The sequence below is a fragment of the Lytechinus variegatus genome, chromosome 16 (assembly GCF_018143015.1).
Source record: "Lytechinus variegatus isolate NC3 chromosome 16, Lvar_3.0, whole genome shotgun sequence".
NCBI classification, from domain to species: Eukaryota; Metazoa; Echinodermata; class Echinoidea; order Temnopleuroida; family Toxopneustidae; genus Lytechinus; species Lytechinus variegatus.
Window position 1 is genome coordinate 26,861,262 of NC_054755.1, and position 26,486 is coordinate 26,887,747.

General features: G+C 35.5%; 1 protein-coding gene across 1 annotated transcript in view; it reads right to left on the reverse strand.

The window, feature by feature from the left end:
• Positions 1 to 26,486, reverse strand: part of LOC121429549 (propionyl-CoA carboxylase alpha chain, mitochondrial-like) — a 47,755-nt gene that overhangs the window by 11,498 nt on the left and 9,771 nt on the right. The window contains exons 4-15 of the mRNA XM_041626621.1: positions 25,593 to 25,706; positions 25,074 to 25,127; positions 11,509 to 11,677; positions 10,767 to 10,845; positions 10,072 to 10,174; positions 8,619 to 8,713; positions 7,934 to 8,016; positions 5,784 to 5,851; positions 4,580 to 4,723; positions 1,846 to 1,989; positions 1,110 to 1,185; positions 183 to 293 (exon numbers count right to left, since the gene is read on the reverse strand). Of these exons, the coding sequence (XP_041482555.1) occupies positions 183 to 293; positions 1,110 to 1,185; positions 1,846 to 1,989; positions 4,580 to 4,723; positions 5,784 to 5,851; positions 7,934 to 8,016; positions 8,619 to 8,713; positions 10,072 to 10,174; positions 10,767 to 10,845; positions 11,509 to 11,677; positions 25,074 to 25,127; positions 25,593 to 25,706 (1,240 nt within the window). The remainder of the gene's footprint in view (positions 1 to 182; positions 294 to 1,109; positions 1,186 to 1,845; positions 1,990 to 4,579; positions 4,724 to 5,783; positions 5,852 to 7,933; positions 8,017 to 8,618; positions 8,714 to 10,071; positions 10,175 to 10,766; positions 10,846 to 11,508; positions 11,678 to 25,073; positions 25,128 to 25,592; positions 25,707 to 26,486) is intronic.

Here is a 26,486-nt window from a genome sequence, read left to right on the forward strand (position 1 = left end):
GTATGACATCAGAGTGCAGGATAGTATATTTGGTATGACATCAGAGTGCAGGATAGTACATTTGGTATGACGTCAGAGTGTAGGGTAGTGCATTTTGGATGCAATAATGCAATTCACTGAAAATCATGTGATCTGATTTGGACCAATCAGATTACAGAACCTTCTTGGGAGTTGTACCATACCTGAGAATCCTTCTGGGTACTCTTCCTGTAAGAACTTTGTGCTGATATCACCTGAGATGAATCTAGGATTGGCAATCACATCTTGAAGCAGTGATATGTTGTGAGTTACACCTATAAAAATAGAAAAAGGTATACATCTTACAGTTTAATAGTTTGGATGATTACAACTCAATGAAACAGGGCTTTAAGTCAAGGCCATCCAAGTCCATATCTTTGGATAGCCTCAGTCCCCTTTCACTGGCCTCAAATATTTTGCGTATACCCTTTAAAATTTTATTTCTTGTGCTGTAACATCAAAACATGCCTTTTTATAAATGGGGCCTTGCTGTAAAAATATCAAAATTTAAGGCCTAATGAAAGAACATGTATGCAAATTGTAGCTTGTGCCCATAGGAGTGCTTCACAAATATTCATGTGACTAAAACTCTAATTTAAATTCTCTGTTGAGCATGATGTACATGTACAACACATCATTACATTGGTCAGATCATGTTCGTGTCACACACGGTCGCACTTCTGTGTAATCAATCTGATGATGCGAGTGTTGGCAATTAGGCCTGACTTTGTTTCATGATGCAAAGATTTCTGAAAACGCAAAAAGGTAGGTAAAATCTGTATCAGAAAACAATAATGGTCATTCTGTAATTAGACAACAAAATATCATTTATTATTGCCACCTTTAGTTTGTCTGGTACATATTTTTGTTCCAGTATCAACATAGGGCATTGGAAGTACATGTATAACCTGGGTCGCGTTGCATAAAAGCTACCATTATGGTAACTTAGCAATCTAATGTTGGAATCCTTGATTTTGATTGGCTGTTGATCAGCGTTACCATGGCAGTTACCATAATAGTAACTTTTATGCAACAGGGCCCTGGAAGCATTCATTCGGTATCATATTTTGTAACAAAAAAGAGCAACATACCTCTAATAATGTACGTATCCAAGGCTTTTTCCATGGTTGCTAAGGCTTCCTCTCTCGTGGCTCCATATGTAACAAGCTGATAGGAAAGAACATACACAAACACGAGAAAAGAACAAGGAAACTATATTTTTCAATCATACTATACATTTAACTACTGAAATGTTTGTAAGTTGGACTTTTCAGCTTGAGCTGCTTGCCAGTCTTTAAACATCAATATTAAAAGGATGAATAAATACACAAATAATAATGAATAAATACAAAGAAAGAGAGAGAAATCAAGACAAATGTTCCTCTGCATTCAGAAAAAAGTCCATAGAACAAAGGAAAGATCAAAAGAATTTGGGCTCCATTTCATAAAACTTTGTTATAATAACAAATTTGCAATAGCAGTTAAAAGCTACTAAAATCTGATTGGCTGATAGTACATTTGTTATAGAAACTGTTCATTTGTTATCATTACAAGTCTTTATGAAAGAGAAACGAGCTCCTTTAACTGGGCATTGTGGCGTGCATCTGTAATCCAATCTGTGGGGAAGTTACAAATTGATACAGAGGTTAGAGCCCTGGTCACATCTTTTAGATGGGGACATTAAAGGTCGGTCCCAGATGTAAATAATCATATCTGATTGATACATGTCTGACAAAAATTCAAATACACACACACAAACACTTTGACATCATCAATCAGAAATAATTGTGAAACAAAATCAAACAAGGAAGATGAAGAATGGGGTACCTTTGAGATCATGGGATCATAATACATGCTGATCTCACTGCCTTCCTTGATTCCACTGTCCACCCTGACTTTATCGAGATGGAGAGGCTCGGAGTAGCGATGAAGATGACCGATGGACGGAAGACCAAAAGATTTGTAAGGATCCTAGAAAGAAAGAAAAACAAATTTGGTGAAGATTTACCAAAAAGGAAGAGAAATAGGACATATCATATAAACTGATTATGATTATCAAAAGGTGAAAGGTGAAAAGAAAATGGATAAACATGACAATTTAAAGATAAGATAGATGTAAGACTTATATGGAACAGGGTGCATATTGACAGATAGATACATGTACAATATAGGAAGGTATATACAAAATGGATAGAAGGATAAATAGATGGATTGATGAACAGATGGGTAGAGAGATAGATGGATGGATGGACGGACAGGCGGATGGACGGACAGGCGGGTGGGCGGGCGGGCAGGCAGGCAGGCAGACAGACGGACGGACGGACGGACAGACAGACAGACAGACAGACAGACAGACAGACAGACAGACAGATAGATAGATAGATAGGTACATGTAAGTAATGGCTGAGAGAAATATTCATGTACTAAAAATCCTTATCCATTTCGTCCCATTTCATATCACCCAAAATGAATTCCTTTCTCAGCGTAAAAGTAAATTCTGATAAATTTCTCTCATCTTTCTATTACGCAGCAGATACTGCAATCATTAAACCTTACTCTGACGTCCTACATGTACACGTAAAAGAAACTTTTTACGTGTATGAAAAGCAAGCAAGGCCATATTCCATGATTACACTCCATATAGTCAAGTTCATATAGTCAAGTATATCGTCGCCGATTTCACAAAGTGGCACACGCGACTGTTGATGCGCAAAATCACTTTTCGAGATAAACGCGATTAAAGATTTTTACATTTTCAATTGCCATTTGCTACAGGATTGTGAAGTTTAGCAGAATGAAGAATGCACATACCACTAGCCAGGTATTTACTCCTGCTTCCCATGTAAAATTTTATCGAATGAACGTCAAATCTTGACATAGCAGTGATTCAAACACAAGCATGACAAGTGTCGTTTTGTGGAAAATATTACTTCAGCGTGCGTAGAAACGGCACGCACATGCGTGCCATTTCGTGGAATATTTTACAAAGGATTTTGAGGCTAGTGTCGTTTTTTTCACTTTAATTATCTCATTAATTACAGAGAATTTGGTTCTAAAATTTCAGTGAAATGAGACCATAGCCAAGGGATACTAAAGCTGAAAGATACTTGAAATTGAATACTAAAACAGAAAGATACTCAAAATATATTTTTCACGTGATTTCGGGATGTTGTGCCACTTCATGAATTCAGCGACGCCAAAGAATCCATGAAGTGGCACACGCGATAGTTGATGTGCGTAATCAATAATCGAGATAAACACAAATATGATTTTCACATTTTCAACTGCCCATTGATATATGATTGTGAAGTTAAACAGAATGAAGAATGCACATACCAAGAGCCAGGTATCTACTGCTTCATTCCATGTTAAAAATGTATCGAATGAACATCAAACCTTGACATAGCTATGATTCAAACACAAGTGTCATTTGTGCTACAAACGGCGCGCACCTGTGTGCCACTTTGTGGACTTTTTTAAAGGATTTTAAGGCTTGTGTCGCTTTTTCACTCTAATCATCTCATTAATTACAGAGAATTTGGTTCTAAATTCGGTGAAATGATAGACCATGAAACTAGAAAATACTAAAACTGAAAGAAACTAACAAGGCAAAAGCAATTTTGTGTCTTGCCCACTTATGAAAATAACCAGAAATATGATTTGCGAGGACACGCAATAGAATTATACCAAAACTTCATTGTGAAATGCCTGGGATGGAATAACACTTGTCATAAGAGCCTTGCACGTAAACTTTAATGTTGACCTGAAAATGACCTTTGACCTTACCATGTGACCTCTGACTGCAGCATAACATGCAGGTCCCCCAAGTCCATCTACCATCCAAGTTTGGTTGAAAAGCGACTTACGATTGCAGAGTTAAGAGTCTTGCATGTAAACTTTAACGTTGACCTGAAAATGACCTTTGACCTTACCATGTGACCTCCGACTGCAGCATAACATGCAGGTCCCCCAAGTCCATCTACCATTCAAGTTTGTTGAAAAGGGACATACATGTACGGTTGTGGAGTTAGGTGTCATAAGAGAGTCTTGCATGTAAACTTTAACGTTGACCTGAAAATGACCTTTGACCTTACCATATGACCACAGACTGCAGCATAAAATGCAGGTCCCCAAGTTTGGTTGAAAAGCGAATTACGATTGTGGAGTTATGTAAACTTTAACGTTGACCTGAAAATGACCTTTGACCTTTCCATGTGACCTCAGACTGCAGCTTAACACGCAGGTCCCTCAAGTCCATCTACCATCCAAGTTTGGTTGAAAAGCAACTTATGGTTGTGGAGCTATGTGTCATTACAGGTTTGTGACGGACGGACGACGGACGACATTTGGATCCCTAAGTCTCGCCTTCACCTCTGGTGTGGGAGACAAAAATTGACTTTTCACATGATTTTGGGACGTTGTGCCACTTCGTGGATTCAGCGACGATATCATGCATCAAGATACCCGATTAGTAAGCAAAGGGGAAGCAGCTAAGACTTTAAACCTCCTCATTATGGTGGTGTTGGCTTTCCATAGTTAGAATTGATCAGATCTTTCGTACCTCGGCATAGACTCTGCTCTCAATGGCCCAGCCATTGATTGGTATATCATCCTGTGTGTATCTAAGGGCGTGTCCCTTAGCAACCCGTATCATCTCCTGTACCAGATCAACCCCTGTGATGCACTCCGTAATCGGATGTTCAACCTGCATGATGAAAATGAAAAAGAGAGTAAACAAAAATAGGAAGGTTTAAAGGGGAAGTTCACCCTGACAAAAGGTTTATTGTAAAAATAGCAGAAAAAATAATAAAAAATATTGACGAAGGTTTGAGAAAAATTCATCAAATAATTAAAAAGTTATTAGAATTTCAATTATTTGATTTGTGACGTCATATGCGAGCCGCATGCCTACATAGCGAATGGTAAAAAATCAATAAAATGTCATTTTCTCAGAAAATTAGAAATGGTTTTCACTGTACCTATTGTATATCAATAGACGAATCATTTCACACCCGATCATGAATAGAAAGCATAATTAAGTCATCAGGAACCATAAAAAAATTGAAATTCATGCATTTTATATTACATAACACATGAAGCAGCTGCTCGTTTATGACGTCACAAATCCAAAACTTTGAACTCCAATAACTTTCTTATTCTGTAACGGATTTTCCTCAAACCTTCACCAATAATTTTTACTATTTTTTCTGCTATTTTTACAACAAAGTTTTCTTCAGGGTGAACTTCCCCTTTAATTGAAATTGAATACAACTACATGCAGGAGCATTTTTCATAATGAATGCATCTTTCCTTTCTCAATCAAATTGAAGAGGTCGCTGAAAAGAAGCAAACAACATAAATACTCATCCAAAGTTATTTTTCTTCCTAAAATTTTACTATCAGAACAGAACTGAAGAAACTACATTGGAACCTTGCAGTAGTAAGTAAGACATTCATTGAGTTCAATTAAATACATGTATGTGATGAATACATTTACTTCTCAATCTTGTAATATTACCAATGTTATAAACTGTACAGTTAAAAAAATGTATGTTGATATCAATGTGCAATTTACTATTTTCGACTGTGAGGCTTGATTTTGCTCAAATGCCATGTTTCACTTCCAAACAGCTTTACCCAGCACACATAAACCATTACACAAAGCAATTACAACAAAAAAAACTTTCTGTATTAGAACAAGGGGATAACAATAGTAATTATTACGTAAAAGCTTTTCATATTCAAGTAGGAAATAAAACTTTTACCTGCAATCTGGTGTTCATTTCTAAGAAGTAGAAGTTGCGCTTTGAGTCTACTAAAAATTCCACAGTACCTACAATGGGATAAGTTAAAAATATCAAAGATAGAAATTACTATTATCTTTAATTATTATTATTATCTGTTTGGCATCACTGGTGCCTAAAATTTCAACCATACCTACATGTACAATCTACATGTCAATAATCGTGATAAAAATTTACATTTTCATAAAGTCATGCGTAAATCAATATTTCATTATATATTAATGTGAAAAAGCAATATATTGATTTAAACTTTCTTACATATCTATATATATATTGTTTTGACCGTGACTGTTTAAGTTTATGAAACTAAGTCCTGGAACTTGCATCTTATACAGATATCTTTACTATGCAAATCCCTGCAAATCAATCTTTCAAGTGCGCAATTGTACAATATACAAGCAATGATCTCAAATTAACAATTCATTTCTTTTATCTCCATATACTGTTTTGACAATCACTGTTTAAGTTTATGAAACTACACTAATACCCAGGGTTTGCTTTTTATACAAGTATTTCTTTTTTGACAAACCTCTCCAAATCAATATTTCAGTTGTGCAACCATGCAATATACTTCCAATTACAGTCTTATCACTTGTCATAATCATATCTCGCTTTCATGATGATTGTTATGAAACTAAGCCTGGTGCTCGTATAGCATTTGCCTTTCTTAGTCTCCAAAGTTTCTACTTTGCTCAATCAAGGTTATATTCGTCTCATTCTTATTCATCCCCACTATTGATTACTGATGTTTAAGCTTAATACTAGACTACATACAAGTATATACCGTATTGTATGATACTTGAATTTATCAGAGTTTTTTCTGTAATTTGTTTATCTCTGAAATGGAAATAATATTGTTATTTAAACTACAATGTCTAATAATGTTTTCCCATAAATTATCTTTCATTTTATAATCAAACTAATTTTTTTTTTTTATTTGCTCAAGACAGAGAAAGTATCTAAGGACTTACAGATTATCATCGCACAAATTGTCATCACGCGATTCACGAGTACATTTTTTTTTTGTGCTGTTCTGAGGAGCGTTTCAGGAAAAGTTGACATATCTGACAACTTGTCATACAAAAATGTTGATGAAACCCTCCCCTGGTCTAAAATTTAGATCCTCTTTCCATAGCATATTATCTTTTCTTCTTTAAGAAACTATACACATCATTCTATTCTACAAAACAACAAATTTTTCTCTCACAAAATATAGGGACAGTGATTTTCCTTTTCTAAAAATTGCGTTTTCCGTTTCAGAAAATCTCAAATTCCGTTTCAGCATGTCTGGAAACGGAAATTCCGTTTCCCCATAGACTTTGTGTACAAGAAAAATTGACAATTCCGTTTACATAGAAAACCAATACGCAACGAGTAGCGATGTCAAAATGCTAGCGCTGCTCAAAATTTGCATCTACCAACCAATGTACTAACATCGCTTTAAAATCCATTTTAATCGAAGAGATTCGAGCTAAAAAAAAAATTAGGGAAACATAATCAACATAAATATATTCTCACCTTTCATATTATTAGCATTATTTTATTGTTAAATGGGATTTTATCGCTGATTTGGGGACTTTTCGGACATCGTTTTGAGCAGTCGACGACTTCCGAATATCCGCCATTTTGGATTTGATGAATCACCGTGATCATTATATTATGACCGAACGCAGAGGGCAGCAACACACGGCCGGATTCTGCCTTCTATGCGGACGTAAGTGTAAACTAATTTGGATACGATCGAGTGATGGAGAGGCTCGAGTGTAGTTACGATGTGTTGATTGTTGTTGCAAAGTGAGATCGTGTTTTTTCAGTTGATATTAGTATTTTGTTGAGGATTTGGGATTAATTTCTGTTGCTTTTTTGTGCATTTTGAGAAAAAATGTGTTTTCCGTGATTTTCCGTTTGAAAAGCCACTTTCCGTTTCAAACAGCCGATTCCGTGAATTCCGTCCGTTTTCCGCGATCGCGGAAAATCACTGTCCCTAAAAATATTTTGTTATAGTCATAAATGGACAATAAAACTGTACAATGACATTGATAACTTATTGCAATCATATTCATACCCCCCCCCTCTGAAAATAGAGGAAATATTGATGAAAAGATTATTACCTGCTGATTTATAATCTACTGCTCTTGCTAGTGATACTGCTTGGTTTCCCATGGCTTGTCTTGTAGCTTCATCTAAGAAAGTACTACAAAAAAAAATTATATATCATTTCTTCATGGGCAATTTATTAAATTGACTGGACTCCACCTATCTTTTATCAGACTGGAGAGCTCAAACCTACTAAAAGTCAGCTGAAATGAATTTTTAGTTTGTTTTCAGATTAATGGGAAATTCTAAGCTTTAACACGACTCATAACTTTCCATAATGTAGGAGACTTAATTTTCACCTTGTGGTGAGACCTGAAAAGGACCATTTGGATGGTGGAAAGAGGAGAAATTGATGAGAAAACATGAGAGAATGTGTTGGAATTGACAAAAACTATCTTTAGTCCTCATGAACCATTAAAAAAATAAAATTCAGAGATTACATAAGACATGACCATGGGCCGATCCAGGATTTTTTTAAAGGGGGGGGGGACACATTTTCCCTGAGGAAAAATTTGACAAGAAAAAAAAGGTTTCAACCAAAAATTAAGGGGATTTCGTCGACAAAAAAAATTTGACCAAAAAATCTGATGTTTGCTTTTATTTGGCTATTTTGAATGAAAAAAATCTTACTTGTTGGTTGGTATAAAGCAATGTGAACTATCCCTTAAAATCTCTGATTTTTTGGATGTGTTCTCTTACCTGGGTGCTTCTTCAATGACCTTCTGATTTCTCCTCTGTATCGAACATTCTCTTTCATTCAGGTAGATTGCGTTGCCCTGGGAATCGGCTAATACCTAGGAAATGTACAAGTATACAAGATTATCACCTGTCTTAAGACATTATCATTCATATTGAATCCACATGCATTGTTCTCTATTTAAATGTTTATCAATCTTGCAAAAGAAAGAAAAAATGGATGGATGTAGGATGCACTATCATAATGTCTATTGATTTAAACAAGTTTATATTTCATGCAAGTATATCAACCTGTATCATTGTTTCAATCTATTATCATGATTTACAATGTTGTGGCATAAAATCATACATGCATATTTTAAAACACAGTGTATGTATTATACATTTATTTTCTATACATCACAAAAATGGATATATAAATCTAGAATTTTGAACTGTCAGAGACCTTCACCATTAAAAGGATGGTCCGGGCTGCAAATATCTGTATCTTAATACATACATGTAGAGTAGAATTCACTGAGCAAAATGCCGAAAATTTCATCAAAATCGGATAACAAATAATAAAGTTATTGAAATTTAAAGTTTAGCACTATTTTGTGAAAACAGTCATCATGAATATTCATTAGGTGGGCTAATGATGTCACATCTTCACTTTCTGTTTTCTTACGTTATTACATAAAATCATAATCTTTTCATTATTTCATGCTTGTGGGAATAATATGTCTCCCTTATAATGAAATAAGTTGCAGCAATAAATATCTAATGCACTAAATCAGTTGTCAATCCAAGTTTTCTAGTTCTTGGAGGAAAAAATTTGAATAAGCCTAATTTCATATGATAAAATACAAAAGAACAAGTGAGGATGTGACATCATCAGCCCACCTAATGAATATTCATGACCGTTTTCACAAAATATTGCTAAATTTTAAAATTCAATAACTTTATTTGTTATCTGATTATGATGAAATTTTTTGCATTTTGCTCAATGAATTCTACTCTATTTACTTAGCTATAGATACTTCCAGCCCGGACCATCCCTTTAATCCTCCCTCTCTTCAGTTAAGGCGAGCATTTCATCAACATCTGTCATCCAAATAGTTGTCAAATCTGATGACTTTGCTTGATTGTAATCAAGAGACAGTTGCTATGGAAATTGTCTGGTAAAAAATGAAACGTCTGACAAGTCCTTTTATGGAATGAGCACATCACGAAACAAATTGTTAGTGATTGTTACCGTTATACCCGGTAATCTACTGAAATCTTTGCATTTGATTGGGTTGATGATCTGCAGTTGGCGTGACTCTGACAACTTAATTCATACATATTCCTATATCCTCTGAGGGAGGGCACTATGAGATCATGATGTCACATCTACATTAAAAAGGTCTAATATGTACATGCAATAGCATCTGTACCAGAATGTACATTAGTGCTACAGTTGCAATGAAATACCCACTTGTATTTCTATATGTCTAGGATTATCTATAAACTTTTCAACTAGGAGTCTGTCGTCTCCGAAACTAGCCGCCGCTTCCTGCGATGACAGTCGGAATCCTTCCCTGTAGAGGGCAGCAAACAATAATGAAAAGAAAGAAATGGATTCATACAAGTAGTTCCAGAAAGCGCTGCACACACTCCGATGCAACACAATTTTTATTAAATCGCATTTTGCACTAAATGTGACAATACCAAGAGGTGAAATTATTTTGTTTAAAAGTTTGGCATTATGTTATGGATAATACATGTAAAATCATAATTTTGCTTTGCAGTAAACCCTGTGGTCGGACTAAAGTCCAAATCGGCTTCAAGTCGCAGCCGATGATGACGTCATCACAATTTGATTTGCTCTTATTCCTAAACGAAGGCTGGAACCAGACTGAATTTCGATTTCAGTACATATAGTTCTTACCATTAATCTGAACTCGCTAAGACTTTATCTGCCAGAATGTTCATCTCAAATGTTATTACAATTTCTTTGTAATCAGTATCACAATGAATCGCATAGTGTGCGCCGAGATTAACATGCAGTGTGTACAGTGGTGTCATGGAAAAACATTTGATTCCCCCAAAATGGCAAAATACTCATTGGTCAACAATCTGTCCATACATAACTGTATGTCTCCTCCTTTTCTTCCTATTTCTTATTCTTACCTTGTTTCATCATCATTCCATGCTATCCTCATTCCTTTTCCTCCCCCTCCTGCCGAAGCTTTCAACATGACTGGATAACCTGTTCAATAAAAGAGATGCAGCTCCTAAGTTACCTTCACAAGATAATTGCTGTTTATCAGAAACCTACATTCATGTTTATTGAAATGCATTCCAGTCATTTTTTAGCCCATGCTAATGAAAAAATAAAGATTTTCATGTGAAGCATATAGGTTTTTACAGGTTTAGGGCTAAAAGAACACAGAAAGATCAACAGTATATGTCTCAAGCTATATTGAAAAAAATCATTTTTTTACAAATGCATATTGATGTAAAAAAAGGTGAATTGTCTGTTTATTTGCTTAGTTCAAATAAAAACATATTTGTGACTATGGCTATGAAAATTCAAACTTCAATGTATACATGTAAAGTCCATAGCTCCAGATATATGACAATGCATAATCCACATCTATTTACATGTACATTATCTATCTTTTTGTCATAATTCATTCATAGAAGAATAAGCAGGAAGTGTATAATTGTTCAAATGATTAACGGATGAAAAAATGTTTATAGAGTTTTGGTGACTTTTCATGGAAGAGTTCAGTGATCATTTACAAGTTAACAACATGAGATAAAGAGGCCATCAATCACATTTTGGTCTAAAAAACGTTTGAAAATGTCCTTTTCGGCCCCAAAATCATCCGCAAGAAAGACTGCATGAACACACCCTACAAAGATATACCTATATCATTAGCGACCTCTACTGCCTGATCCGGTGTCTCTACGACTCCATCGAAACCTGGAATGGTGTTGACCTTAGCCTCCTTGGCCAGGAGTTTGCTCTCGATCTTGTCACCCATCGCTTGGATAGCACGGCTTCCTGGCCCGATAAATGATACCTCTGCTTCTGCCTGTAAGCAATGGAAATTTGCAAAGAAACCTACATGTACACATAAACAATGGAACTTTACAACGATATCTACACATAAATGATGGAAATTAACATCAGGGGAATAACTTGGGTATTTTGATAGGGGAGATTAGGAGGGCCTTCGTAGAAAGGTGACAAGCATTTTTTTATCCAATTTAAGTACAAGAGTAATTGAAAGTAACCATATGTCCTAGACAGTGTCCTAATTACTAAAGGTTTACACTGCTAACCTGCTGAAAAACTCTCTTTTTGGTACTCTTCTTTTTTCCTTTTCTTATCTCTTGTTTTTCTCTTCTCCTCCTCTATTTCTTTTTTTCACTATTTAAACAATCACATGGGGCAGTCGCCCCTCTGCCCTTCCCCCATAGTAACCCCTTGACTTACAACATTACTGCTCCTTCTTCCAATTCTCTTTTTTTCATATTTTTTTGTTTTTTTCTCCTCCTTCTTTTCTGCATTTTCATCATTTATTCTACTCTTCCTCCTTTTTTCTTTCTTGCTCTTCTTTATCTTCTTCTCTTTTTTTAAATTTTTGTTCCCCCTCCTCGTTCTTCTTCTCCTCCTCTTCCACCTTCTCCTCCTCTTCCCCTTCTTCTCCTCCTCCTCTTCCACCTTCTCCTCCTCTTCCTCCTTCTTCTTCTCCTCCTCCTCTTCCACCTTCTCCTATCCTTCTTAACATCCCTCCTCCTCTTCCTCCTTCTCCTCCTCCTCTTCCACCTTCTCCTCTTCCTCCTTCTTCTCCTCCTCCTCTTCCACCTTCTCCTCTTCCTCCTTCTTCTCCTCCTCCTCTTCCACCTTCTCCTCCTCTTTCTCCTTCTCCTCCTCCTCTTCCACCTTCTCCTCCTCTTCCTCCTTCTCCTCCTCTTCCACCTTTTCCTATCCTTCTTAACATCCCTCCTCATCATCCTCCTTCTCCTCCTCCTCTTCCACCTTTTCCTATCCTTCTTAACATCCCTCCTCATCTTCCTCCTTCTCCTCCTCCTCTTCCACCTTCTCCTATCCTCCTCCTCCTTCTTAACATCCTCCTCATCTTCCTCCTTGTCCTCCTCCTCTTCCACCTTTTCCTATCCTTCTTAACATCCCTCCTCATCTTCCTCCTTCTCCTCCTCCTCTTCCACCTTTTCCTATCCTCCTCCTCCTTCTTAACATCCCTCCTCATCTTCCTCCTCCTCATCTTCCTCCTCCTCCTCTTCCACCTTTTCCTATCCTTCTTAACATCCCTCCTCATCTTCCTCCTTCTCCTCCTCCTCTTCCACCTTCTCCTATCCTTCTTAACATCCTCCATCTCATCCTTATTCTTCCATTTCTCCTGTTTCAAACTTTATTCTACTCTTCCTCCTTCCTTTCCTCTTTCTTTTTCTTCTTTTTGCTCATCTTCACCTTCTCTTTTTCTATCATATTTTTATCCTTCTCCTTCTTCTTCTTCTTCGTCTTCTTCTCCTTCTACTTTTTCTTCTTCTTCTCTTTCTTCACCTTCCCTTTCTCTTTTGTTCATATTTTTATTCTTCTCCTCCTCACTCTCCTACTCATTCTCCTTCTTTCTCCTTTATTCTTCCTATTCTCACATCTGCTTCCATTGTACTACGATGCCACCTTACATTTACAGACTTGATCAAATGCTTCTTCTTCTCCTCCTCCTCCTTTTTCTTCTTCATCTTCATCTTCATCTTCCCTTTCTCTTTTATCCTCCTCCTCATTCTCCCGTTCCTTCTCTTCCTCCTATATTCTTCCTATACTTACATCTGCTTCCATTGTACTATGATACCACCTTGCATTTAAAGTGATCACACGCATGTAATTCAATTCTTACTAGTATACTACTTCCAACTTGTTATCAGAATCAAGTGGATTTTACTAGGAAAAGGCTTTTTAGAGTCAGAGTCATTTCCTTTTATAAAAAAAAAATAACATACATGTAAGTTTGGAAACTTGTCACGCCATCAACTTCCTTTCAGTCAACAATTATAATTAATATATAAACATATTGGCTAATGAAATTACAGATATCCTCCCAATATTCCTGTTAACTTTCCCTGAATAAGGCCATTTAAGTTTGCTTCATATTTACTGAAAAAATACAGAGTACAAGAAAAGAAGGAAGTAGGAAAACAAAATAAAAGGTTAAGGAAAACAAAAAAGTCAAAGAAAAAAGAACTTTTTGTAAAATGCCTAAAATAAGTTTGTTTTCAGGGTTTAAATCCAAAGTGCAGTCTGCATAAAAAAATGGACCACAAGCGGAAGCATTCAAGTTAATAGTTGCTAGCTTTAACTTTTCCAAGGAAAAAATAAATAACAAAAATATACAGTACAAACCCTCTTTGACCTGATATTCTTAAAACCAAGAAGCAAATCAATTCTGTACATTCATTTATTTATTGCACTTTATATGTATTCATCAATTTCAAAACAAATCTACTCACTAAATTCAGCATTCATTTCTTATTCTTGTATCCATTAAATCATTCATGATGATATTCATTTGTTCATTTACATAGACCTATTTATCTGTAAACTTTGTGCAGAAACTGTTCTTAATATGATCTGCATTCTTCAAATCTGTGTATTTTGTCATCTACACACAAAAAATGTATAGATCCAATATTATTCTGGAGATGCATTTATGGAAAGACAGAAAGGACAGGGAGATGCTCAATTCCCACTCACGATTTCATCTGAAGAAAAAAACTTGTCAAACCAGAAAATGATTACAGAGATAAAAGCAATCCTAAAGAAAGCAAATAACAAACTCCCATTCCCAACCCATATTCATAATATAATGCCCCATCAATTGAAACATTCAAATCACAGCTTAAAACAATGAAGATGAAATCAATTACATGATTATTTAGAATACATCTCAGTATCTGATACCCCTTTCATAAACCCAATTATGCGGCTAATAGCAGCATAATTTGGTCGTAAAATTGGAGGAGGACCAGAGTAATCCGCACTATTTAAAAATTTGAAAATACTGCCTATTTATGAACTTGTCACTTTTAATACAATTATATTTATATACTCCACATTGAATAATATCATTCCTGAGTCTAAGGATAATCCTTTTGTATTTAATTCAGAACTGCACCCTTATAACACTCGTCAAGGTAACAAGCTTTATATTCCTCTTTTTAAAACTACAGCTGGTCTTCAGTCCCTAATAAGCAATGGAGTAAAGAAATGGAATGAACTCCCACCAGATATTAAATCAAGTACAACTCTGAATAAATTTAAATTACTGTTCAAATCACTACTTATGGACACTCTTTAAATATATGTACCTCCCTTAAGTCTTTTAGTCTCAGGCATTTGTGTGTGTGTGTTAGGGTGTGTGTTTGTGTGTGTGTGCGTATGTTGGTGTGTGAACTTATGTTCTATTGTTATTGCATTTGTTCTTAATGTAAGTTATTTCCTGTTTTTTTATAATTTTTTGGGATACCATGTACAAGCATTTTGCTTTTCGGTGTCCCAAACCATAATTTAATTTTATCATCTATTGTACATTGCTATTTTGATATGTGTTTTATGGTTGAATAAATAAATACAAATACAATACAAATAAATTTTGATGCTGCTATTATCCGCAAAATAGCAGCATCGGGACAAGATTTTGAGTTTATGAACGCATTTCGAAAGTAATGCGGATAATTGCCATGTTGCAGTCACGAGGTCACCCTTTTCCAACACAACCGCATCGGAGGGGGCGTGTGCGGTTGCCTTGACGATTATCCTCCTTTTTCAGGACGGGCGCTCGTAAAAATAGTGAGGATTATTTTCGGAGTTTATGAACGCAATTTTTATTGAATTATCCGCATTACTCTTAGGCGGCTAATTGGAGGATAGGTTTATGAAAAGGGTATAATATTAGGGAATTGAATATAACTAAACCACAATACAAATCGACGTTCTAAGAAATCTAAAAATAAAATATACATGTAAGTTCATGTGCCTGTGCCTATCTAGAAAAAGATATAAAATAATCGAGGAACTTCCGTTTTCTTCCTGCTCTGATGTAAACAAAAAATAAATAAATAACTATGGAAAAGGGGAAGTAGGAACTATAAACAATCACCTTTTCAGATTTTATGTACTTCCCTATAGATGAACATATTACCCCCCAAAATAGGCAAGGTATTGGTTATTACTATTATTTCTCTGGCAGAGAAATTAACTTAAAAATTTTCAGTCATAATATACATTGTATCTTAAAAGTGTTTTCATGTTAATGCGACTGATTCCTTTTCTCCCTTGTTTTTATCCCTATTGTTAACACTAAATATATAGCAACAATTAAAGTTCAATATTATAATGAACAAGCCCTCAGTAACGTTAAAAAGAAATGCCGTTATGGTAATGATCTCAAATTGTTTGTATGTATAAATATGAAATATGAGCCAAACGGCTCTGGAAGAAAAATGTTGAAATCGCTGAGAAATTAGCAAAATAAACATGGAATTCCATGAAATCTTATATATAGATACATGTAGGTATTTTTCCAAGCTACATGTACGTAATAATAAACTGTCCTACATGTGATTTTCTGTATACATGTATTAAGATTTCATGATATCATACATGTAAATATACATTGTAATTTTGTTATTGTTCCAGATCTAAAAGGGTGACAATGAAACTTTATTTTAAAGATTTCCTCATGAAATAATTGTTTGCTGCATTTTTTCACCTTTCACCAATGCCTTCAAATGGAATGCCATCTTTATCATCAAACCAAAATGCGAGTGTGGCACATGACAAATATCATTCAGATCCAGGTGGGCGTTTCATAAAGCTGTTCGTAAGTTAAAGGGGAAGTTCACCCTGAAGAAAACTTTGTTGTAAAAATAGCAGAAAAAATAGTAAAAAATATTGGTGAAGGTTTGAGGAAAATCCGTTAAAGAGCAAGAAAGTTATTAGAGTTCAAAATTTTGGATTTGTGACGTCATAAACGAGCAGCTGCCCCATGTGTTATGTAATATAAAATGTATGAATTTCAAATTTTGTAGGGTTCCTGATGACTTAATTTTGTTTTCTTTTCATGATCGGGTGTGAAACGATTTGTCTATTGATATACAAAAGTTACAGTGAAAACCATTTTCAATTTTCTGAGAAAATGACATTTCATTGATTTTTTACCATTAGCTATGTAGGAATGCTGCTCGCATATGACGTCACAAATCAAATAATTGAAATTCTAATAACTTTTTAATTATTTGATGAATTTTTCTCAAACCTTCGGCAATATTTTTTATTTTTTTTCTGCTATTTTTACAATAAACTTTTTGTCAGGGTTAACTTCCCCTTTAAGAGCAACTTTAAGAATGACTGGTGATCCTGTCTTGTGGTAAATGGTTATTCATTGGCGATGGTTAAGCATGTAAAACAGGTTCACCAGTCCTTCCTAAAGTCACTCTCAACTTATGAACAGCTTTATGAAACGGCCCCCAGAAATGTATCAGTTACAACGCAAACTGGAGAATCATTCATCCAGGAAGATGGAGCGATAAAACAGAGTTGTTGGTTCCGTCAGAAAGTTTATGCCGACTTCCCACTTCAACTTCTAAAGTTTTAGATAAAAAGGATTCTATCTATAATATAGGCTCTGAATATCATTTTCTTCCTCTTTATTTATTTTTTTATTCTTTTATAGTTTCTTTCTTCCATTTGTCCTTCTTAATTTTGTTTCCGTTTCTTTGACTTTTGTGTAAAAGGTTGTTGAACTACAGAGTTTACAAGATTGTATTCAGATCCAGAAATGTATCAGTTACAACGAAAACTGAAGAATCATTCATCCAGGAAGATGGATAAATAAAACAGAGTTGCTGGTTCCGTCAGAAACTTTATACCAACTTCCCACTTCAACTTCTCAAGTTTTAGATAAAAAGGATTTTATCTACAATTTAGGCTTCGAATATCATACTGTCTTCCTTAGTTCCTTTTTATTCATTTTTTTATTCTTTTATAGTTTCTCTCTTCTATTAGTCCATCTTAATTTTGTTTCCATTTCTTTGTCTTGTGTTTAGAAGGTTGTTGAACTACTGTGTACACAAGACTGTACGCAACTTTGTTCTCATATTTCCCCAACTGGTGGGGTAAATTGCCAATTTGTTTCCTGCCAACTTGTCTACTCAGCACATGGTTTAACTTCATGTAGTCTAATGCCATTCTGTCCATCAACATTTCGTCTACCAGCCATTTGGTTCAATAACCATTTGGTCCAATCATCACTTCATCTAATCACCAGTTCGCCTATGACCATTTCTTCTCATAACCAGTTGGTTTAATATTTGTTTTATTTTTATTCACTTTGCCCAATTAATACATAGTCCAATTACATATGGACTAAATGGCTATTGGACCAAATGGTTATTAAACAAAATGGTGAGTGGACGAAATGGCAATGAGATCATGTGGATAGCGGACGAACTGATGGTAGACCAAATGATAGCGACGAGTTGGTAATTGGACAAATTGCCATTAGACCAACTAAAAATATAAAAAATGGCAGAAGTGCAAATTTAAGATGTAAAACCGTTCCCTGCAAGCCCCAACAACATCTTTATACTTTAAGTTTGAAATTTATCCAGATAGGCTGTGGTTTATCACTGAGGTGTATACATTGTATGAGCATGATCAGCCCCTGAGCTTTCATAATCTGAGGCATCCAGACTTTCATCTATATCACAAAGGAGGCTGATTGCATAACAGCAACATACTTGGGCATTTATTAATTGAGCGTGAACATAATCTGTTATTAAAAACATCATGTTTGCAATATTTGCGTTTTGCGCATGTGAACAGGCTTAGGCACCAATTTCATGAGCTTCTGGGTCCATCAGGGAGGGTGGGGGGGGACAAAACGATCTTCTCTTACATGTAAGTCTGTGTATAAAATTAAGGAAAATTTAACCCTCCCCCTCCTCCCTGGGATCACAGCCAATTGTGACCAGAGTATGGGGTTGTTGACCGCATGATATCATTATTAGATGACCAGCGGAAATAATGGCTTTTGAGTGAAATATGTGGTTTTCATCATGATATCGCAAGTACAGTTTACATGTGCTTGTGCGAGTGAGGAAGAGACGAGATCCGGTGTTGTTTGATCACCCCTGGCAGTAACGACTTCCTTCTCGTGAAGAAGCCTCTTATAATGAGAGAGAGGGGGTGGAGTAAAGAATGAGAGTGGGAGTACAGAAAAGAGAGAGGAAGATAGCAAGAGACATATTCTGAGAGAGACAAGAGAGAGAGAATGTGTAAGACAGAGAGGGAGAGAGAAAGAGAGTCAGAAATTAATAGAGGAAAAAGAATGACAGACAGGAACTTAAAATGGAAACTGAAAGGTTAAAGGAGGAAGTCAATATTGGATTTCTCAACGGAACCAGAGTGTTATGTGACCTTTTCAATTGTCCCATCTGCTGGGCAAAATATTAGTTTCCAAGTCATAAGATTATCTTCCGGGGTCTTTAGTAATATATTAACTTTCAGTTCCATCTATTTTCTACTGCCTACATGTTTAAACTCTAAATTTCAAGGATAGGGCCTACAGAATAAATCTGTATTGACTGTGAATACTGACATGCCCCAAAATTGATGTATTTTGAATCATAAGGATTAGTTTTTTTAATCTTAAAAGGATAAAAGGTTTAAATCTTTTTAGCTTTCTTTTTAGCTTAAGATCCACAAGGTTTAAGTCTTAATCAAATACACGGCTGGTTGAGGGGGCAAAAGAGTACCGAAGTGAAAAAAAAACTTTTTTGCATTTCAGCGTTTTTGATACCATGTTTTGGTAGAATGATAAAAAACCTCGGCCACTTTCAAAATATGGTGAGAATCGGTCCATGGGGGCCTGAGATATGACCTCATGAATACGTAATTAGCCCCATTAAAGTCAATGTGTTATTGACCTGGTTCCTAACATCTAGAACCAGGCCAATAATACAAAGGGGCTAATTACATGTATGTATTTATGAGGTCATATCTAAGGCTCCCATGGACCAATTCCCACCATATTCGGGTTGTGGGGGGGGGTCATCATGCTTTACCAAAATATGGTATCAAAAACACTGAAATGCACAAAAGTGAGAAGTGATGATGTCACACTTCGATACTCTATGAGAGAATATCAATATTGCATTTTTGCTGAGGGGTACGGCCAGGATTTTTTTTAATGCTTGCCGATGCACATCTAATAAATTAGCATTTATGTACGGGGTGATACATTTCTACTGCGTTTTTCACCACATGTTTACCCTTTCACGCACCATAAGCACTTCACTCACATATTCCCAATGCATTTAATATATGAAAAAGGTTATCGCACTAGAGCAGCAGTGCAGTATGTAGAGGTATTTCTTAGAAATGGGTAAGTTCCTCAACAGGACCTACTCACTATTCGAGTGCACACTCATTGCCAAGAAAGACAACACATTTTGAAATGAAGCCTTCTAAGAGACCTGTACTTTTAAAAATTCCACAACAAAATCTTCAAAACAAGTGGGATACATGCAGAAGTGTCGGACGACCAGCTTACGTAGTAGCCTAGTAGGGTTTCTAAAAGTAGAGCTTAACCTAAAATGGGAAATTGGGAATCCTACCCAAATATAAAAATTTCTTTAGAGGAAATAAGAAAAATCAGACATACATGTACAATATGTACGAAAAGTTTGAACACTTATCGGACAAACAATAAAGAAGGTAAGGAATTTTTCAAAAGTTGTAAAAAATTGTAATCACTATACCTATACCCAGGACAGTGACCGCATGGAATGCGCTTCCCAAAACCATCCTTGATGCCCCTTTATTACAGGCATTCAGGGGAGCGCTTGCAACCAACATAAAAACCAAGGAACTAGATTTTTACTTGCATTTTTACAAGTGGAATGCCTCTGGCCGTCTCACCTGCATCACGCGATTCAACATAGCAGCAGTGCTGACTTTGAAAACTACTATAACTCACACAAGATGTTCAGTGATACTTGGTTACTCTTATTTCCACGTTTTATGAATTAGACCAATACACTTTTTAATACAGAGATAGGATGGTAATTCAACAAATACCCCCAATGCGGCCAAAGTTCATTGATCTCACATGACCTTTGACCTTGATCATGTGACCTGAAACTTGCACAGGATATTCAGTGATACTTGATTACTCTTATGTCTAAGTTTCAAAAGTCAGATCAATAAACTTGTAAAGTTATGATGGTAATTCAACAGATACCCCCATTATGGCCAAAGTTCATTGACCTTTGACCTTGGTCATGTGACCTAAAATGTGCACAGGATGTTCAGTGATACTTGATTACTCTTATGTCCAAGTTTTATGAACTAGACCAACATACTTCCAAAGTTATGGTAATTCAACAAATACCCCCAATTCGGCCAAAGTTCATTGACCCTAAATGACCTTTGACCTTGATCATGTGACCTGAAACTTGCACAGGATGTTCAGTGATACTTGATTACTATCATGTCCAAGTTTCATGAATCAGATCCAAAAACTTTTAAAGTTTTGATTGCAATTCAACAGATACCCCCAAATCGGCCAAAGTTCATTGACCCTAAATGACCTTTGACCTTGGTCATGTGACGTGAAACTCATGCAGGATGTTTGGTGATACTTGATTAACCTTATGTCCAAGTTTAATGAACTAGGTCCATATATTTATGATGACATTTCAAAAACTTAACCTCAGGTTAAGATTTTGATGTTGATTCCCCCAACATGGTCTAAGTTCATTGACCCTAAATGACCTTTGACCTTGGTCATGTGACATGAAACTCAGGCAGGATGTTCAGTAATACTTAATTAACCTTATGGCCAAGTTTAATGAACTAGGTCCATATACTTTTAAAGTTATGATGTCATTTCATAAACTTAACCTTAGGTTAAGATTTGATGTTGACGCCGCCGTCGGAAAAGCGGCGCCTATAGTCTCACTCTACTATGCAGGTGAGACAAAAACAGTCGTAACTTCATTATTCCTCACCCAATTTCTTTCAAATTTTCAAGGAGAAAACTACAAATCCCTGACAATTAACTACATGACCGATGGGATAGTTTCCCCTCCCAAATACCGAGTTGCCAGTTCAAAATCTACATAGTCTTAGGATCGCAATTTTAAAAAGAGTCATAATTTTCTAATTGCTCGCCCAATTTCTCTCAAACTTTCACCATCCTGTTTTTCTGATTTTTCTCCTAGTTCTCTCATATTTTACGACCAAGGTTGACTTCCCCTTCAATAAACGGAGGTGGAATTTTCATGGTTGGTTAACATTACAGGTTGTAATAAGTAAAATGAAAGAGTGAGATAGAGTCTAGAAAAAATACATGAAATTTAAAAAATATCCTTGAAATAAATATATTCAATTAAATATAGAAAACCACTTGTATATCTAAGCGGGTAGATCCATAATAGGTATACTTGATAGTATAGAAAAACAAACGACACTTGTAAATTTCTGAGGGTAGACTCACACTGCACTTCAACAATGACGCTTGAAGTGAAGGGTATCCTTGATAAAAAAGCGTCATTCATCGCCTTGTACATGTACATGTAGTCTAGATTGCAAGGTGAATTGGTAACTACATACTTAAGGGAGGGTAGGGTATCTCTTGATTCACCTTCTTAGTGATGCATTGCAAATGACAAACTGGGGCGATAGACAAGTCAAAATGAATGTTTAAACTCTGGTTTAGTAGTAAATCACTTTGGACTATAGTTTCAGTTTGATTAAATAAGCCAATTGTGACATAAAGATCAGGGCCCTGTCTTACGATCAGTTATGATTGATCCAATCAATCGTAACTCTATGGAAATCCATCAGTGTCATAATTTTTTCTACTGGAAATTTGCACAATGTCCTATAAAAACAAAAAAGAAAACACCAAACTGTCAAGAAATCAATTAACTTACGGATATACATTCATATTTAGAAAAAAAAATTGAGCAAACATGTATTGTATATGTTGACTTTGCTGGCTATCCACAGTTGCGGTTGATCGGATCAATTGCAACTCTTTGTAAGACAGACCCCTGGGCCCTGTCTTACAAAGAGTTATGATTGATTCAATCAATCGTAACTCTATGGAAATCCATCAGTGTCATAATTTTTTCTACTGGAAATTTGCACGATGTCCTATGAAAATAAAACGAAGCATACCATATCAATAGTAAGTCTTTGTAAGACGGGTCCATCAGCTCGTTTGATACTAAAATCATGTATGATTCGTGATTGGAATGATGACTAAAAACAAGCATGAGGGAATAAATAGTAATTATAAGAAACATACAATGTAAAGTTATTGAAATTTTTGGCTTCAATAAATTTAGCACAGGGTCAGACCATGGCCCAATTCAAACTGGACATCGGAAATAGGTCCATTATGAGTGCATGCTTGCATCATTGTGTTCAAATTGCTGACAATGGCTTGTACAATGTATGTGTATCACGTTGAATTGCCTCTTCCAATTTAAACACCAATTTGTTGTGTCGGAGCAAGGGTGCCCCTAACACCACACCTTAAAGGAGAATGAAACCATTGGAACAAGAGAGCTTGTGTGAAAACAGAAAAATCAAAGAAACAGATCAACAAAGGTTTGAGAAAAATCAGACAAATAATGAGAAAGTTATGAGCATTTGAATATTGCGATCACTAATGCTATGGAGATAGCAAATTGGCAATGCGACAAAGATGTGTGATGTCACTTGTGAACAACTCTCCCCATTACTTTAGTATTTTGACTTGAATTGCTTCTTTTATCACATTTATCCATAGATCATGTGTTCTTTCTACATGAGGGCATGTAATAAACATATTTTTTAAGAATACATCACGGATAGAGAGTTTGTATCATAAGCAAAAGCAAAAAGAGACATTTTGAGGGTATTTTATAGTCCACCAAAGGGAAAGTTGTTCATCAGTGACATCACACATTCGTGTCGCATTGCCAATGGGAGGATCTCCACAGCATTAGTGATTGCAATATTCAAATGCTCATAGCTTTCTCATTATTTGTCCAATTTTTCTCGAACTTTCTTTATTCTTATTCTTTGATTTTTCTGTTTCTACACAAGCCTATTTGTTTCAAAGGTTTCATTCCCCTTTAATGCATTGCACACATTCAAATATGCTGGCATATTAGTGCATTGCATATTAGTGCATTGCATAATGGTGTTTCTGCACCGATGTGGTGTACGAAAATATTTTGCTATTCTTGGCATTCTTGCATCCACACAACAGATTTCATATCAGGTTAAATGGTTTGTATTAACTTGGTCTACTAGAAGGCGCTCTAATATGGATCAAACCATTTGCTCCAATGTGGCCCATTGCCAGTCTGTCCAACCATCCCTTCATCAATTTAAAACTTTGCATTTTGTCAAATAAACTTGGTTTCTTAGTTATTTTTTCGCAAGTAATTGTGGTGGCATTCTGGTGGAAAAGTCAAGGTCAAAGTTAAGAAATCAATAAAATTCAGTGCAAAATGTGACCATACAACCATGGTAGAATTTGAAGACAGTACATCATGAACACACACTACCCAAAGCCTTACTATTGCATCATTATTATTATATTGGGGGAGGGACTTGGGAAATTCGGGACCAAGAGTTGTGCAAGACTTTGTGCAAACCTCAAGAAACATAAAATTTTGCAAAGTCATGAGGCAGCCCCTGAGATGTCTTGGGAGGCGTGATCGGAAACTTGGGGTATAATTATTTATGAAACTTAGCCAACATGTACCAGTGTCCTTGCAAATTAAGAATTGATATGAAACCTGCTGTATAATTATTGTTGTGAATTAGACTTCGTTTACCAGTCTCTTTGCAAATTCATGCTTATTTAAAGTGAACTTTTGTTTTTGTGAACTAGACTTGATTTACCAGTCTCTTAATCTAGACTTACATATTCTAAAACATCCCATGGAATGATTCTGATGACAATCAGCTCATAGTTGCTGTTTTTTAACTTGTCTAAATTTAATCTGTAACTTGCTTTATATATCATGTTAATCAGAATGAACTTTATACCAGACTCTTTGTAATTTTGGACTTAATCCACATTTTAGTTGATAAAAGATTTTAAGAAAACTTGACCTACCATTCTCATTACAAATTCAGATTTAATCTGAAACTTGTTTTTATAAAAGATGTGGATTAAACTTGTCTTACACAACTATTTGGAAATCTACACTTAATCTGAAACTTGTTTTATACATGATGTTCATTAGAATTGACTTGAAAAACTCTATGCAAATTCAGACTTAATCTGCAACTTGCTTATGAATGTAAGACTTGACCAGACCTACTAGATTTGTATCTTTGTATAAAACTTCAGACTTAATCTGAAATTCACTTTATGTTGATTAGACTTGACTTACCAATCTTTTTGCAAATTCCATATTCTCTGAGAGAAAACCATAGCCAGGATGAACCTGTAAAGAACACATAAAAGAACTTAAAAAATGAACTGTTCATTTCATTTCCAGAGACTTCAAATTCCAAGCATTGGGGCTCATTTAGGGGATTCCCCAAATCAAGCAATTGTTTTTTTTTTTTCCAGGGACTACTTTTCATTATATCTGCAACATTGGAATTAAGCTTTAACATTACAATGAATGGGGGGGTTCCAGAGTTCTTTTTTAGATTTTTTTTCAAATGACTACAAGTGTCACACAATTGTCCTTAAAAAAAACCCACCTATACCATTCACAAAAATGCATCCATGATTCCATAAGATCTTGTGTCTTTGATTTCTGTTTCCAGTATTTTATCCATAACCAAATAATGCTCTTGCAATAAATCTTGCACTAAAATGACAGTCACAAGACTACCAAACTCTACATAAAAAATAAGAATAACAGTGTAAGATTTAAAATATGCAACATATGTATACTTACAGCCTGAGAGCCTGTGTCTTTGATTGCTTGTAAAATTCTATCCATATTGAGGTAACTGTCCTTTGATGCTGCTGGGCCTACACAAACTGCTTCATCTGCCATCTCAACGTGGAGCTGGAGGGAAAAAACGCATTTTTATTTGATTTAATATGATTTGAATTGAATGGAACTGGACTGTACTGTGCTGAACTTCACTTGACCTAGCTTAAATTGAAACCATGCTTAAAGGAGAATGAAACCTTTGGACCAAGATAGCTTGTGTGAAAACAGAAAAATCAAAGACACAGATCAACGAAAGTTTGAGAAAAATCGGACAAATAATGAGAAAGTTATGGGCTTTTGAATATTGCGATCACTAATGCTATGGAAATCCTCACATTGGCAATGCGACAAAGATGTGTGATGTCACTCTTGAACAACTCTCCCCATTACTTTAGTATATATTTCACTTAAATTGCCTCTTTTATTACATCTATCAGTAGAACATGTATTCTTTCTATAGGAGGGCATGTAATACAGATTTTTAAAGAATACATCTTGGATAAAGAGTTTGTATCACCATACGAAAAAGCAAAAAGACACATTTTCAGGGTATTTCATAGTCCATCAAAGGGAAAGTTGTTCATGTGTGGCATCACACATCCTTGCCGTGTTGCCAATGGGAGGATCTCCATATCATTAGAGATTGCAATATTCAAATGCTCATAACTTTCTCATTATTTGTTCGATTTTTTTTCAAACTTTCTTTGTTCTTATTCTTTGATTTTTCTGTTTCGACACAAGCCTACTTGTTCCAAAGGTTTCATTCCCCTTTAAATTTATAAATTAAGACAAGTCCAGCCAAGTCAGGTCAGGTCAAGTCAGGTCAAGTCAAGTCATATCAAGTCAAGTCAA